The following is an 18,150-nucleotide window of genomic DNA, read 5'->3' on the forward strand; positions in this document are numbered from 1 at the left end:
TGCCCACCACGGGTATTGAAACCCAGTTTCTAGCACTGTAAGTCCACAGACATACTGCTGTGCCACTGGGAGGCATTAACAGGAAGAAACACATCACAAGAAATAAACTGCTAAAAATACAAAATTTAACACGTCACAAGTCAGCTACATCCTTTCCATCATTTACTTCAAAATAATAACTGAAATACAATAACCTCTGATGACTTCTTAACTCACTGGTAGCTTAAAACAAGAATGTAAGGCTTTAATATCACATTTTATGGGAAATAAGAAGTAATACTCCCCATATGTGGTTGTAAAAACAAATCCAAAGTATAATATGGAAAGTTATTCTTGTACCCATCTATTACAAATGATATATCAGTTCTGATTTTTTGCTTCATGATTTGAATAAATGTAGCCTGATTACATTGTAAATATGAAACTTTAAAAATAATAAGATAATTAAAAAAAAACCATTAAAAATAACTATTAAAAACTTGAAAGACATCAAAATGTCAACCACTGTCAAAAGGTGGTGTTGCCATTTAAACTTTACACATTTTTTAAATTCATACAGTGAAGTTGTATCAATTACTTTGGTTATGTTCGAAGTAGAAAGATGCAAGGTTACTTTTTGAATAAAAAGATATATACATGCATACCATTTCTACAGCATTAAATGTTGGAAATAACCATAGCCATGTATAACTTTTAAAGGTGTACCAATATTAATATCCATATCTGCATAGATACTGGCTTATCAATAAACTATGCACCATACTCATATGTGCATGCATACTTACCTTTGTGTGGCATCACCATTTTGTTCTTTTGTTTTATAAAAATGCCACAAGTAAAAGCAGTTATAAGATTAATTTACTGTTTGTGAAGACAGTGATAAGTTTAGTGTTTGTAAAGATTACATATCTTGTGGTGGGAGTTCTGTTAAAAGTTTTAATACTACCAACATTATTGATCATATTAAAAAAAAAACACCCTGTGGATTATAGTGATTACAAAGAAGAAGAAAAAAAAGAAGAAGAGAACTGAAATGAAAGAAGAAACAGAAAGAACTGCAGGTTTTTGACAGCTTTCTACGATGAAAACAGTGGCTAAAGTTAAAGTATGGAATATCAATGATCCTCATGCACTGCATATTCACCAGTTAGTAAGCTAAATGATTGCTACTGATTACCAGATCTTTTCAGATGGAAATGGCACTAGATTTAATCATCTCATTAAAATCCTTGAGCCTAGGTATGTTATATCAAGTCTTAAGTATTTTTCTGAAAATTTTGTACCAAATATTAAAACAAATATTGACAGTAAACTGTTATGTACCATACTTGAGTCTTACTACAGATATTTGGAGCTACAACATAGCTCATGAATCTTGGATTAGTTTAACAGCCCACTGGATTACCAAAGATTTTAATAGAATATTAGCTGTGTTGCATGCACATAAATGTGAAGAGTCTCATACTGGTGAATACTTGTGTGAAAAACTGAAGAATATGTTACAGAATTGGGCCACTAGCAAGGAGAGAATTCATTTAATATTGCATGACAATGTAAGTAATATGATGAAAGCCACATGAGATGTGCATCTGCCCAGCTTGAGATGCTTTGTACATACACTTCCAGCTGGTTTCATGCACGAAGGAGTATTCTCACAGCGATCAGTGACTGATGTCTTGGCTGTATCTCGCAGACTTGTTGGACACTTTACTTTAGCCTATCATTGACTGAATGAAATAAAAGAAGTTAAGCATGGAAAAACACATGTTGGTACAGGATGAACCAACATGGTGGAACTCAACCCTTTACATGTTGCAATCAGTTTACAGGCAAAAAATGGCACTGGTTGCATATGCAACTGAATATGATGCCATCAGTATGTTAACTTCTCATCAACTTGAGCTGACCAGAAAAATAATTGCAGTACTGAAACCTGTAGAGGAAATATCAAAAATGACATCTACTGATACAGCAGTAGCATCTGTACTAATACCAATACCTTTGTTGAGAGCTCTAGACACTGAATAAACCTGATGATGACTCAGGAATCCATACAAAGTCAGAGATGTTAAGTGCACTGAAACGAAGACTTAGTGAACTTGAAGAATGAGAGGAATTAGTTGATGCCACAGCATTGGATCCAAAGAACAAGTTTTTTTTTTCTGAATGACTAAAAGACTTCTGATAGAGATGTGTGCAGAATCTACAGAGGACAGTGATGTTAAGCCGCTAAAAAGAAACAACTACTCAATAATGGATCTAAATCTACTAGCAAAGTATGGGAATGCTTGGCCGAAATTTTAGAAGACCCAAGAGAATCCACAGATACTGGGAAAGGAAAGGAATGCATGGTAAACAACTACTTGTGGGAACCCTTAATTAAATATCAAGAGGATAATCCCTATACCTGGTGGGACAGTAACAAGCTACAATATCCTATCTTAACTAAGATAGCTATATATACATATAGACATACCTTAGTACATCACCTACAAGTGTCCATTCAGCGAGACTCTTCTCTGGAGCTGTTAATATTTATGATGACCATGTGCTGAGAAAGCTGAGGTGTTACTGTCTATTAAATACAATTTACCTGTTGTAGGTTTTAAATATTAAACTTGCATAGTGAAACATGTGTATATGTGCTTGATTGTACCTAATACTAACTATTGTAAGCCACATGTGTCAAATATCAGTAACAAAATCTGTAATCACTCCTATAACATTAAAATATCAGCATATCGGACAATTACTGAATAGTCATATTGGTACACCTTTAGTAACTTTACACCGGATGGGGAAGTTAGTAAACTTCAATCTCTCATATTAAATTACAAAAATTCTGCTTTTATGTAAAATCTAGGTTACTGCTAAGAAAATGCTTTTTTTAAGGAAAAAATATGGAGACAAAAACAAAACTATTTTTTCTTTCTTAATCTGGAAAAGATAAGATTGCATTAAGGTCTGCAATATTTTGCACGTATTTTCTGATGGCTATACTTTTTTTAGTAAAAAAAGAACAAAACAAAAAGTTCTCCAGACACTTCTGTAACTTCTGGTAAATCATATTTATGCATTTTTTTGATAAATGCAAAACATAATTCATACAATAACATCACATAAAGTACCAGCTCCTGGAAAATACTATTACTTCTGGCCTACCCTTTCTGAATTAAACAAAGATAAAACTAGCACTTCTATGCCATTTACACAATTCTGAGACTTACACAGAATGTAAAACACGATCATATGTCTAATCATCAACATAAGAAGTAATAATACATTTTAATAACTACCAACAGCACACAAAAAAGCAGTTTTTATAAGGCACCTGAGAAGACTTTACAGCACTCACATTATTTCTAGTATTTTCTGTACCTTTTTTCAGTACCCTGAGAAGACCATGTGGTGCTTGCATCACTTCATTATTTACTATCAGCTTTTGTGAGGCACCTAAAAATATCTTACAGGATTTGCATTTCTTCCAATATTATTTTCAATTTTTATGAAGCACCTGTATAGAATTTGCACATTTATTATATCCAGTATTTTCTGAGAGCTTTTGTGATGCAGCTGAGATGACTTTACAAAACTTGCATTACTCCAAATATTTTCTGTCACTTTTTTAAAAGCACATAAAAACCTAATGGGACTTTTTTTACTTTCAATATTCACTATCAGTTTTCATGAGTACCCTGAGAAGAACTTACAAGACTTGCACTACTTCCAATTTTTTTTCATCCTTTGTGAGGCACCTCACATTGCTTTCTATATTTGCTGTCAGCTTTTGTAAGGCACCTGAGAAGACTTTATGCAATACGTATTGCTCCCATTACTTTCTGTCACTTTTTTTTTTGAGGCACCTGAGAAGACCTTACAAAACTTGCATTACATCCAATATTTTCTGTCAGCTTTTGTAAGTATACCCTGAGAAGACTTTATGCAACTTGTACTACTCCTAATATTTTCTGTCTCTGATAAAATTTGCTGTGGGTCACGAAGATCTAGCTTTAAAATATCATCAGTAACTTGGGTTAAAAAAGTATCTGAAGTATTAGAGAAGCTGCACTGGTTTCCATAACTTTCAGTTGTTGAAGAAAGACCTGGGTGAGTTTTAGGTAAAAAATTCCATATGGAAAAGTCTGACAACTGACCTAAATGGTCCCTCTGGTGACTTCCAGTAGAAATATCAGATGAGGATTTACAATTTTTATTTGTATCAGGTAAATCTAGGGTTAAAGTCGGTAAAACAGTTGTAGTTGGGGACAAATTGGATGCAACGTTAGCACTATTAGCCATGACAGTTATCTTACTAGAATCAGATGATGCTACAACAGGAAGTGTGGACAGAGAAGAAAGAGGTGGGTCACTGTATGAAGAAGTAAAGCTAACACGGGATGGGCTATTAGGTTGAGACATACTAGTGAGAAAGGTAGAAAATTTATCTTCAGACCAGCTGTGTGTTTTGGGACTCTCTGAGGATACAAAAGCTGTTGAGCTACTGCTTCTAATAGGCTGTTGTTGTGGAGAAGGACTGGCTGATGCTGATGAAGACTGTATGGCTTTCAACGAACCATTTCCACCAGTACTGAACCTTGAACAAGGGCTGTTTTCAGTAAGCTAATTAAAAGAGGTAATACAAAATTTAAATTGGTAGCTTATAATTCAGGGTTTATTATATGGTTAAGATAGAAATAAAAAAGCATTTTAAGAAATGTTTATTTTTAATATAGACAATTTTTATATATGGTCATAAATGACAAAAACAAATCCTGCGAATACATGATTTATTTCACAAAAGAATTATTCCCTGTCAAAATAGACCCTCAACTGTACTCATTTATGGAATACTTTACAATTGTCAAATTTTTTCACTCTCTGCATTAATGCAACTCTGATCATTTAAAAGGCCACACACTTAACATAACTTTTGCTGAGCATATTACATTTGTCACAATTTCATGTTTTGAGTAAGCTAGTTTTCACTTTTGCAAAACTGAAGTTCTAATTTTCCTACACTGTAAATGTATTTCCAATAGATACTTACCGTCTCTCACATAAAAAGCTATTCTCATTCAGTGCTACCCTCTATATGCAAAAAGAAATGTTTACGTATGCCACAAGCTTATCTCCCCTACATTGTAATTGACTGATTCCAATGCGTCTCTCGTGCAAATCATCATGTGTCAACCCTCCACCAATAAGAGTGCACATACTCTCATGATGCATGTGACTCCCTCTATTCAATTCTACCAAATTATCCTTTTCAGTTTTGTCAGATAATGGAAGCATCGGTTTTCAGTGGAGAGGAAGGGTGGAAAGTGTGAGGAGAGGTAAGTACCTATCAGAAATACATTTTCAGTGTAGGAAAATTATAACTTCTGATACAGTACATTAGATTCACTCACGTAAATAGCTGGAATCACACATTGAATAGGAGGAGGGACTGGTGTGAGGGAAAAAAAAAACATCCTTTGAAAGCATCCAAGGGACACTCCCTGAGATGAGACAGTCAGATTCTAAAATCTGATGTGGGGGAATCGCACCACTCTGAACCAGGTATACTCTTCAACCATCATAGAAAGATGTTGAATATATGGGTGTAAAACAGAAGAGTATACATCCAATTGGGAGAAAAATATGGCCAGAAAGCGATCCGAACCATGCAATATTTATCAAACTCAATCCCAGAAACTTATAAAAGTGGGTAAAATGAAAAGGATGTGCCCCTAGGTGTAGAGGGGCTAGACCATACACGGCAAGTCAAATACTTCCAAAATCAATGGCACTGGGAATTGACATCCATGCAGGGGTAGGATGAGGATCATACTGTCGATAAGTCAACTACAATCCAAAACCCAGCCGCTGGGTACCGACATCCATGTGGGGGTAGGAAAAAGGATTATACCACCGGAAAATTGACTACAATTCAAAACCCAGGCAACCAGGAACTGATATCCATGTGAGAGTAGGAAAAACGATCATACCGGTGACAAGTCAACTACAATCCAAAACCCAGTCATCTGGCAGGGATAGGAAAAACTATCATACTGTCTTCACCTCAAGTTTATGAGACTGGAGGGAATCTAGTACCCCCTGACTCATGAATGAGGCACATGTGAATATGATAAATTAATAGATTGATCTGGGAACCAAACATCCGGTATCAAAAATATGTCTACATAATATAAACCATCTTCCTCAAAAGTGAAATTGACCGGAACCACCCCAAGCCGATTAACATCCTCGGAATAAGAAATATTGAGGGATAGTGGAAGGGAAAGAGCCATAACAATCTGCAATTACCTCCACCGTGACCCACAACACTGATGGACTATAAATGAGGGAGAAATATAGACATCTGTAATACATGTGTGAGGACTTATGTTGATTGGTTCTACTCTAAATCCAAAACCCAGCAACTGGGAACCGACATCCACGTGAAGGTAGGATGAGGGATCCCAATCAAAGGGGTGAATTGCAATTTTGACATCTCACTCCCATTTGTTTTTATGTTTCATATTGGAGGATATCACATCATTTACACCAGCAGAACACCACTGCCCTACTCTCATCTGAATGGTTTTATAATCATTTCTGTTTTTTTGTTTGTATTTCATTAACCCATTCAGGAGGATACCTCCACAGTCCACCACCCCTGCAGCTTGGAACTGGAAAGTGGTAAGGACTCTCAAATTCCACTAGAAGAAAAGGGGGTAAAACATGGTGGAGAGTCCAGAGGAACGACAACACCTGAGACGGTGCAATGGGAGATCACGAAACCCTATTTTTAAAAGCAACTCATACCAAATTATTCAATACAAGGCATAACAGAGATGGACAGCTATCCCAATCTGCTTTACCTAATAATGTCCATGAATGGGTACAGTCCCGGATGGGCAGATTTATGAAGCAAATCTATTGTGAGGATAAACTTACATGAGATCTTGTGGAACATGGGACCCATCTCTGCAGTGTGCGTCGTGTGACCATAGAATTATAATATGCAAGGCAACATGGATTGACAGTGGGGATTTGAATAGTTAAAGAATACCTGGCCAGGCACCACTCGTTACAGAGTTGGATCCAAACAATGAACATTAATAAAGAGAAAAAGAGCCCCTGAAAAGGAAATATAAGAAAAAAAATAACTTACCCAGTCAAAGACTCACTGAATTTTGATATTTTACAATGGCTAAAAATGGAAGACAATAACCCAAAGAGACAGAAAACCATGATCCGATACAAATAGTGAACGAATCATGGGTAGTCCACATGCCTGATTGAAGAAGTACCTCCAAAGGACAAAAAAGATGAAATGCCAATGAAAAGTTAGGGTGTTAAATTGGGTGAGAAGACACTCAGACAAAATGCTGGAAGAAGACAATAAAGAGGAAGAAGCCAATCAAGCGAAGAGCCAAACCCAACTGGAAAAGGAAGAAGGAGAAAGAACACAAACAGAGGATGTCTTCAAGGAAGAAAGAGGCAGGAATGAACACCACAGAAGGAAGCCATGCAGGCAATATAACAGAGAAAATCACGTACAGGACATAGAAATTTATCTGGATCAGGACAAGAATAAAGACGTGAAATGGAAGGAAGGGAAAGTGGCTAAACAGAGGAGTTTCCTCAAGAGCCATAAAAGTGTTAGGAACGAAAAACGATCTAGAGAAAGAAGAAGATATGCTGAAGGATAAAGAGTATGTGAAACATCAATGACAAATAAACAGAACACTGACATCCACAGGCAAATAGGAGAAGGAAGGAAAACATAAGGTGAAACAAGGAGCACTGGGAGAGTGGTTCAAATGTAGGCAAAGTGAGATAGTGCACGACCATATTAATATCCCCATCCGGAAGGGCAGCCTGCCACAGTGGACAACAAATCCAGAAGGAACACATCCACAGGTAAAGTATAGGAGAGGTAAACACCTGTGGGATCGGGAAACAAAAGGTGTGGGACAGGACCTCTCAAAACTCTGAGAAGACCTCTGATCAGGGAAAACCCTGAACCCAAAAACCAATGATGGAAAAATTCCATTTGCATTGAGAAACTTCCATGTTGGAATGGTGAATGAAACAAGCCAGAAAAGAGGCTAAGCATCAGGAGAAACCAGATAACCTCTCCTATGGCCAAAGGAAAATTAGGCATGAAGATGAAGGACAGGAAGGTCTGGATGAAACACCGGGGACTGAAGGTAGTGAAGAAGAGATGGAGACAGAGGAGGAAATTGGAGCTGGAGAAGCCACAGAAACCACAGCTGAGACAGCCAGGAAAGAGCTATCAGAAGGACTGAACACAGAGTGTCAAGGATGAATGAATTCATCCAGAGAAGAAGAAGAACGGGAGGATAGACAAATGTGTAGGTCCAATCCTGGCTGAAAACATCAATAGCCAGAGCAAGAAGACGAGGAACCAGAGACCAAAACCAAGGCAATTTGTGGTGAAGGGACACAGCAAAAGCCTCAATGTGAGGAGTACCCCACTGAAGTCAAAGCTGCTGGAAAACAAAAGGATCAAAAAACCACTCCATCAGATAAATGTTGTCTGGATAGGAATCCAATCCATGACAAGAACAAAAGCACACGTAAAATGACACGCAATGATAAGAATATAGAGCGTGTAGGCCCAAAAAGAAGATCCAAAGTACAAATACAAAGCGATGGAGAACAGGTGTCACCCTGGTGATTAAGATAAGCAACCACTGAAGAAAAATCGGAATGTATCAGTAGCAGACAACTTCTGATCAAACGGAGCAAATTAACCAAAACATGACCCACAGCGAGAAGCTCCAGGATGTTGATAGGATAAGACTTTTCGGCTGCAGACCAAAAACCTAGAAATTTCCAGTTGATCCATCCATGTACCCAATCCCTAAAGGAATGCATCCATGAAATGTGAAAAACCGGATGAGGAGGAGGAAGTGGGACACCCACTGATGTGTGAGTCAAATCTAACCATCAATGCTGATTGACAACAAGGGTAGGAGGAAGAGTAATAAAACTTGATAAAGGGTCCCTACAAAATTCCACTGGTCATGAAAAGCCCATGAAAGAGACCACATATGAGCCTGACCTAAGAGGATAAGGGATACTGTGAAAGATCACATCCCCAAAAGTGATAGAAATTCGCGAGCTGTAATCGAACTGAAAACCCACCAAATGAAGTCAAAGAGAAGAAGGGCAAGCCCAACTGAGATGTGTTTAGAAAAAAAAACACCTAAATGGACAGGATATTGGAAAGGTTGCAGTAAGGACTTCTCCAACTTGATTAACAGCCCATTATAGCTGCCTCCAGGTGCAGCTGATAAGGGTAACAGCCGGACTCCTGTTGATAACAAGCAAACAGTAGCCAGTTGACCAAAGCAACCCGAAAGCATATAAGTAACGAACGAATGCTCTGAATGCCCGACAAAACATACAGGGCCAATGCAAGTCCGTAGGGCAGTGTGTGAAACAGAAAAACCACCCTGTGGAGAATAAATCAAGGAGAGGGTCGCAAGTGACAAAATATCAGGGTTTGCAAATAAACATTCGTGACATTCCTCTTGTCATCAATAAACCTGGATAAAAAGCCCACCTAAGGGTGAGAAACGATTTCAAGGTAAAACAGGGCAGATTGAAAATTAAAATGAGGTGGGGCAAACCTAGTACAGGCCATCAGTCTCCAGTTTGGCATGAGGACAACAAACATCCTGGAATAAAAGCCTGGAGAAAGATGATGAACAGGTGCAACGGCCTGTAGAGACAAAAAATTGTGTACCTCCTCGGACAAATGCAGGATGGTGGTAGGATTCCAAGTTATGGGGAAGAAAAGAGTACCATGGAAAAAGGAAGTGGGGAAAAAATAATAGGACAAGTCCCTTTGATAAAACTCGAAGACCCCATGGAACTGTAGTGAATAAGAGCATGTTGTGGTTCCAACTGTAACAAACGTGCAACCAAAGAGGAAAGAGTCAAGTTTTGATGCACAGATTACACACGAGATTCCAGAGTCTCATATACATGGTCGAAAAAAAATACAGAAATTCTGAAAAGAAAGAGGCAGCAAACATACCCATAACAAGGATGCGTTGCGACAAAGAAAATCCCAACTATGGTGAAACATTTGTGTAAAGCAAGAGCCAAAGACGATAAACAAGCCAACATGGAGGTAATAAGGAATCACAGAAAAAACATAACATACTGAGAAATCATGTTGAAAAATGCCATATTAGGCCTAGCTAATTCTGCAGGAGGGGTAGGGAAAACACAGCAAAATCCAGTGATGTATAAAGGCTATCAAATCGTCATCAGCCCAAACAGGTTCAGGAGGTTTAGAAAGGCAAGTTCAGGAAAAGAAGGATGATGCATATAACGATCAATCTTCCAGTGGATAACAGCAGAGAAATCTAATGACAGGTCTCCTCCACCTGCAGCCTGTGAAAACAGTGCGAGAGCTTTAACACCCGAAATGGGAACATGAACCTCAGAATTAATTGTAGAAACACGTAAGTGTTTGATGTAAAATATTGAAGTGTGAAAAAAAATAGAAACGGGAAAATAAGTTAATTAAAAGATTTCTTCAATGTAACAAAAAAATTTAATAATGAAGTCCCAATTCAGAAATAAAACTATTAAAATCACATTTCACGTGAAGAACACCAAAAGAAAAACGTCTGAACAGGATTACTGCCAAACAAGAAGTGATAGTTTGGTAAACTTGAATAGAAGGAGTCACATGCATCATGAGTATGTCGCACTCTTACTGGTTAAGGTTTGACACATGATAATTTGCATGAAAGATGCATTGGAATCAGTCAATTCCAATGGAGAGGAGATAGAAGGTTTGTGGCATGCATAAAAAAATGTTACATATATATATATAGGGTAGCACTGAATGAGAATAGCTTTTTATGTGTACCATATCAAAATGTTGCATTTATAATAATGGTTTTAAAAGGAGAAACCAGGTTTGATCATTGCCAGAAAATACACACCTGAAGAGAAGCGAGTCCACCCACCATAGGAGAGATTTCTGCTTCCCATTGGTTAGCTTTCTTCTCCAGCACTTTGATATGTTGTACTAAACTCTGAATGTGCTCCAAAAGCTGCTTATTGTGTACCATTAATTGATGGTTCTGAGACTGGAAAGAAAGAAACATACTGAGTATTTCTATTAATCTTTTGCACTGATGGAGCCTTGAATTTAAAAATGTTAGCATGTTTAGCATCAGATGGTTTCTACTTATATCACTAAAATATAATTTAGTCTTAAAAATGAAAACTTTGATGCCATAGACTGAAAAAAACATACTAATAACATTAATAACTTTTGGTCAAAGCAAGTTACCTAGATAGATCAGAACTAAAAACAACACAGTAAATAGTGTAGTTAATTTTAATACAATGGTCTAATTAGGAGCAAGCAATGTGATACAACAAAAACATTTAATGGTTACACTGCATCGATTCACTATCGGATACCCTTGCTGTGTTATCAATATTTAAGTAAGAATACAACATATTTTACAATTCCAGTTACAATGATAATAAATGAAATTTCTGTTTTTCCTTCTCTGCTTGCATATAGCCATTTTAACATCAAAATTTAAAAATAAAGCAATCAGTACATTCTTCAAGGTACAAGTAACAATCACACATCCAAGTTGCGTGTTGCTAAATGAGTATGGTCTATCAGAGGTATAATTATCATTGTCATTATATTTTTACACTGCATACTTGGTACAAAAACTTTTATCACAAATTTCTACAAAAAAAAATACTTTGTAGAAGGTTAAATGTTACTGTAATTCTCTTGTTCTATTTTCAGTTCATATCTCCTGTAAAGTTAAAAATAATAGGTATTGATCTCCTATCAGAGACCTAACATTAAAATTACAATGATGTGGTTATTAAATATTTTAGATGCAAACCATCACCATTATTTCAGAAAGACAAAATATGGAATAATGTGTGTATCTACAGATATACATACCAAACATAAACTCCCATACATATTATAAATGCAAGTTTTAAAATGAGCAATATTTAAAACAACAGTGGATTATAGGATTAACTATGAGCATGAGTGTGAACAAAGTGCACGTGTCCCAATCTTGTACATAGTACCATTCAACATAGTATTATGAATGTGATGTCATTTTATCATATATTGCTGATTTCACAAAAGTCTATGTTAGAGTAGAGAAAATTCCTGATATAATATATACAGGGATACTCAATAAAACAACAGATATGCATTCAGGAGTTTTTAGAGATTATGTAAATATAATCTGCAATCTTTACAACAGAAAATGGATTTTTACACTTTACACAAACACCACCTTGCATTCCAACTTGCTTGAATACAAATATTTTATTAGCCCATCTGATATTTTGTGTACAACACACTTGTAATATTTACTAAAAGCTTACAACAATTTGTAAAGGTACACATAGTACATTCGGAATTACAGACAACATTATTTTTCCAACATGAGGTCAGTCCAATGCATATTCAGTTAAAGCACAAACTATAAATATACACTAACTCAACTGCAGCTTTGGTATACAATAAAATAAATCATTGTTTAAGCACATTAGCTTCAAATAATATGTTGAAATGATTCCCATAGTTAGCTGGTCATGACAGGAGTAAATCATACATAAACGTCTTTAATATGCATATTTTATTTAATCACCCTAGTCTCATAATAATAATAATTCTAAGTTAAAGATCTGAATGTAAGGTGAAATATCATCATTAAAATCTCCAATAAATAGTAATTGTCAACATCTCTAACAAACTATGATTCTTATAATCAAATTCTCCACTAAATTGTGATGCTTATCATCAAAAACCAAATAAATAGTCGTTTTTCAAATCAAAATTCTAAAAAATTAGGACTATTACATCAAACATCCTAACAAGTAGTGGTTATTACTATCAATATTTCCAAAAAATTGTGAATGTTATCCTCAAAAATTCCTAATATATAATGATTCTTATAATCAAAGTTTTGTTTTGTTTCATAACAGCTCTACAATATTTGATCTTGTTTCTCAGTTTGAATTAATACCAACTAAATATTTACATGGACTAAAGCCTTTCTTTCCATATTAAGAACTTTGATAATCCACTGATATTTGACAACTTTTCATAATTCAATTTATGATCTATGTCATTATTTTTTAAAGGTTTAATAAACTCCAGAATCAAGAAGAGACAATTTTGTCATCAACAATCCAATAAATATGCTATGGAAAATATAATCACTCACCTGAGCCTCCAATCTAGCCGAGTTTTCAGCAGCTAGCTGATCTTTCAACATGTGAACCTGAGAAAGTGCAGCCTGCGTCTGCTGAGACTGTTGTTTTAACTGCTCTTGAAGTAGCTGCATTTCATGGTAAACACTAACTGACATTCTGCTACTCACAGTCCCTACATTATCATTCAAAGGAGAAAGAGACATTTCTTCTGCCTAAAATAAAATATTTTTGAAGCATTAAAAGAATATATTTTCAACTAAACATATTATTACTAAAACTATTAAGACCATCTAATGAACTACAAATTAAGTCAGTAATGAATTCAGCTCCAAAGAAGAGGTTTTCTCAAGAATCTACAACATTATCCAACTCTTTGAAAAAAAATACATAGTAAATTTTCAAACATTTTGTTTCTTTGAATATAACCTACTTACTCAAAATATTAGGACACTGCTTCAGCTTTGTAAAACCAGAACATCCAGACCTACTGTGAAACATATATAAATGTAACAAATATGCACAAACATTTTTCATAGTGTCTGGTTAAAAGTATGATTGCAAGTTAGTACACTTTGCTAGAAAATCAAAATATCGAACTATATAAATAAAATCAACGCATTAGCTGGAAAAACAGACATACAGTGAAGCATCGGTATGTTGAAGTGCCAGGAACCTTGAAAATTTATTCAATATATTTATATAAGAGGAACTGACATAGCCAATTTGAGACCTTGACCTTAGTTTGAGACATAATACATGTAAAGTATTATATACAATAAATGTTAAAGGAAATAGATGTGACGGAATTCTGAATTTGACATCAATCAAGTAATTAAGACACATCAATGTTCAACTTTACATTTTCAGTTTGTATGCATGAAGAATAAATCTAAAACACTATGGTCTACTCTAGATGCAGTACCTGAAGGTCCGTAATATTAGGAGCTATTTTTGTAGATAATGCAGAACTGGGTTGTTGTTTACAAAGTGTAAGGGCAGTGATACTTTTACATTGTTCCCCAGCATGGTTGTTCAACCTACCAGGTTCTGAGGTACTCACTCCAATTAAACAACCTAAGAAATAAATACAAAAATACAAAATTCTAAAATGTAGCTATATCACTGAAAACAACAGAGTAGGATTTATAAGCTTTTTTTTCACAAACCAGTTACTAAAACTCAATTTTATAAAAATCGTTTTTCAACAATAACTACATTAGATTAATAAGCAAATACAACAATTAAAATCACTTTAATATTTTACTATATCAGTATTAATATGAAAGAAAAGTGGAATCAGATTTGTAGCCAGGTGGTCAAAAAATAAAATGAGCATGTTAAACTATTTAGCCAAAATTTGTCAAGTCTGAAAAGAAACTTTACATGCTTCCTCCAAAAATAGAAAACTGCTTATATATATATCTCAAAGTAAATGTATGTTCACAGGAAATTGTACAATTATTAGTTTTTTTACTTCAATGTATGATTTTTTAAATCAGTCATAACAGATATTTCTGCAGGTTATGGCCTAACTGTTGAAAACAGAAAAAAAATTATTACATAAATTTGTCATTTCTCCAACCTAAAAGTAAGAATCTATAAATCTGTAACTGTGTTGAAATCTTTGGCAAAAAGTCAAAAAAAAAAAAAGATTTATTTACAAACATCAACTGTCAACTTAATTCTTGATTAGTGCTAAGCAGTGAAATATGATTTGTACTTATAAGTTTTTTGTTTCTATTATATCGTAAATATAATTCTGGGCTAATCAATTATACAATGAATAAATACTTGGTAGAGAGCAGATGATTGCTAAAATGTGAAGTGGGTTTCCAACGATATGTCAGGTGTAAAAGACATACAGGCAAGCAATAAATTTTAGTATATGCCTAGGGTGAAATGAAAACATAATAATCAAATTTAATGGCTTTCGTTTTTTGTTTGTTTTTTCAGACATACAATCAAAGCTACTAGAGCTAGGTGATAAGTAGAATTTGCTAATCAATTAATCATGCGGCTCATTAATCGATTACATTCAATTAATTGATTATTCTCATTTGAGACTTGGATAATTGGAATAATTAAAAATATTAACAAATGAAAACACAAATTTTAATTAGTTGATTATTTTCAAGTGCCATAATGCTAGTCAGTTAATCTAAACAACTCTGAATTAATCAAAAATTATGGCAATATTTAAATGACTTAAATAGTTGGAATATTCAAAAACAGTAAATCGAGAAACAATTTTGATTAGGTGATCATTTTTATGACATTAATCAATTTATTTTAATTTCAATTAATCAATTACTTTACATTACACTAATCAACATAACTGATGCACATAGGTTACCTTCCAGTTCTAAAAGCTACTCAAGGGTTAAGAGTTATCTGCACTAGCCATCCATAATTTTTAAATGAGAGACTAGATAGATAACAGCTAGACAACAGCACCCACTACCAACTCTTCGGCTACTCTTGTCTGACCAAATAGTGGGAATTGACCATTGCACTTATAACAAACTCACAGCCACAAAGTGAGGAGTTCAATTTTTTTGTGGTAATGGGGTACAACCTACAGACCTGCAGATTCAAAGTCTGGCACACTAACCACTTGGCCATACTTGACCTTCAAATTTAATGGCATCACATTCATTTACAGATAATTGGACTATAAAATACATGTAAGCTTAATTACGATCATAATATCTTGCTCCTGAATAAAAATCTCTTACCAAATGATTTAAACTCTAACCTAAAATACCAGAAGTTAGCAGATGACTTTTAATTAAGGTAAAAGAACCTGAGCTATATGACTATGGCCTTAAATTTCAAAGTATTTTCCATGAAATAATCAAATATATATACAGTGCTGGAAGTAATTTTTTAATATGGTGATGAAAAAGGATATAAGAAGCAAATGTTATGAGAATGCCACCCCTTTTTCATGTGAAAATGAACTGCACCAGGGTAGAGTCATGTTTCGATAGTTTACAGTGTGACTGGTTCATGATATTAGGAAAACACATAGGTTCAAAAGGTAAATTAGTGAGAAAAACAGCCCTCTAATCTAGAACTCAAGCACTTCCAAAATGTGGACCCTTTTCATCAGAGGCAAACTGGGAATGGGTTTGTCATTGAGTGATTGGTTGATATCCAACCAATCAGAAAGTAAAAATCAAGCCATGGTTCTTAAAACTATATTATAAGATTAAGAATATTGTGAGGTACATTAACATCAGGCAGAGATATAATGAAAGCTTGATTTGGATACTGTTTTGATATTACTATCACTATGCTGAAAGGAATGTAAAATCATAAGATTAAGAATATTGTGAAGTAGATTAACCTCAGGCAGAGATATCATGAAAGCTTGATTTGGATACTGTTTTGATATTAATATCACTATGCTGAAAGGAATGTAAAATCATAAGATTAAGAATATTGTGAAGTAGATTAACCTCAGGCAGAGATATCATGAAAGCTTGAATTGGATACTGTTTTGATATTACTATCACTATGCTGAAAGGAATGTAAAATCATAAGATTAAGAATACTGTGAAGTAGATTAACCTCAGGCAGAGATATCATTAAAGCTTGATTTGGATACTGTTTTGATATTAATATCACAATGCTGAAAGCAATGTAAAAATAATGGATATAAGTCTTACTTTTATTTGGAGGCTGTAATGAGTCACCTCTGTTAGCATCCTCATGAAACTCTTGTTGGCTTTCCCCACTTGAAGTTGCAAGAGCTAAGCTGGGCTTATGGAAGGCTTCAAACGCTCGACTCACAGAGCGTACTATTCTCATGGCTTCTGCCTGAAATATTTCCCAAAAATTCAAGAAAATTCTGAAATATTAAGTACTTTTTAACATTCACAACTTTAAACAAGTTTCTGATCACTTCAGAATTTGTATTAATTTTTAAATCAAAGTGAAAACTGACTTTCCTTTCAAAAAATTAAATACTCCTTTCATGTATTTTCTTTAAAATGTAGTGACATAATAAATTAATATTGTTTGTTATTACACTGCAAGAAATATTTTCCTGAATAACAAACCATCTCAGATTTAATTTTCTTTATTCTTTCAATTATTATATTTACAAATTAGGTAGTTTACAAAATACAGAAATATTAATGGAGCAAAGTTATTGAGCAGTCACTATTTCAAATACATTAATTTACAATATTTCAGCTACTATACAACAAGGTATCATTCTGAATAGTGTAAACTACACATGTGGAAGACTCAATCATGTTGTGTTCCAGCCTTGAAGAAACATGTAATGAAATGAGCATACATTCATATAGAATACTTTTCTTGAAAATGATATACACAGCGTGGTCACAAGTAAATAGACACCACCTTTTCAGAAAAAATGAAATTTTTCAGTCATATTCACATGAATTGATATATTTATAATTTAATCAATATCTAGTAGATCTTCCTTTCACTTTGTGGAGTTCGTTAATCCTTTGGGGTATCCTGAGAATCATCTCGTCAATTTTAGATTGTGGGATTTTTGCCCACTCTTGCTTCAAAACTTGGAGTAGATTTCTCTTCAAAGTTGTTTTTTTTTGGTTGTTTCTTGACTTGCCGGTCGAGTATGGCCCAGAGGTTTTCGATGAGGTTCATGTCGGGAGATTGGCTCGGCCAGGGCAGCTTCTAGATACCATTTTCTTCCTGCCACTTTTGGGTGTTTCTAGCAGTGTGACACGGTGCTCCATCTTCCTGGAACAACGTTGTGTTCTTGTCCATGAAACCCGAGAAATAAAGTGGCAAGAATCCTTCCTATAATATTTCAACGTGTCTTGCAAAATTTATGTTGCCAATGCACTCCACTAAGCTCGATCTCCCACCAACCCAAACAGCTCCCCAAACCATCACGCTGAA

At 34.8% G+C, this 18,150-nt stretch overlaps 1 protein-coding gene across 1 annotated transcript in view; it reads right to left on the reverse strand.

The window, feature by feature from the left end:
- Positions 1–6: 6 nt before the first annotated feature.
- The window catches only part of LOC106472131 (putative GPI-anchored protein pfl2), a 53,585-nt gene continuing 35,441 nt past the window's right edge, over positions 7–18,150 (reverse strand). Inside the window, exons 3-7 of the mRNA XM_013932760.2 lie at positions 16,923–17,073; positions 14,174–14,325; positions 13,263–13,463; positions 10,980–11,126; positions 7–4,620 (exon numbers count right to left, since the gene is read on the reverse strand). Of these exons, the coding sequence (XP_013788214.2) occupies positions 3,889–4,620; positions 10,980–11,126; positions 13,263–13,463; positions 14,174–14,325; positions 16,923–17,064 (1,374 nt within the window). The 5' untranslated portion in view covers positions 17,065–17,073 and the 3' untranslated portion in view covers positions 7–3,888. The remainder of the gene's footprint in view (positions 4,621–10,979; positions 11,127–13,262; positions 13,464–14,173; positions 14,326–16,922; positions 17,074–18,150) is intronic.

The sequence above is a fragment of the Limulus polyphemus genome, unplaced genomic scaffold (genome assembly GCF_000517525.1).
Source record: "Limulus polyphemus unplaced genomic scaffold, Limulus_polyphemus-2.1.2 Scaffold118, whole genome shotgun sequence".
NCBI classification, from domain to species: Eukaryota; Metazoa; Arthropoda; class Merostomata; order Xiphosura; family Limulidae; genus Limulus; species Limulus polyphemus.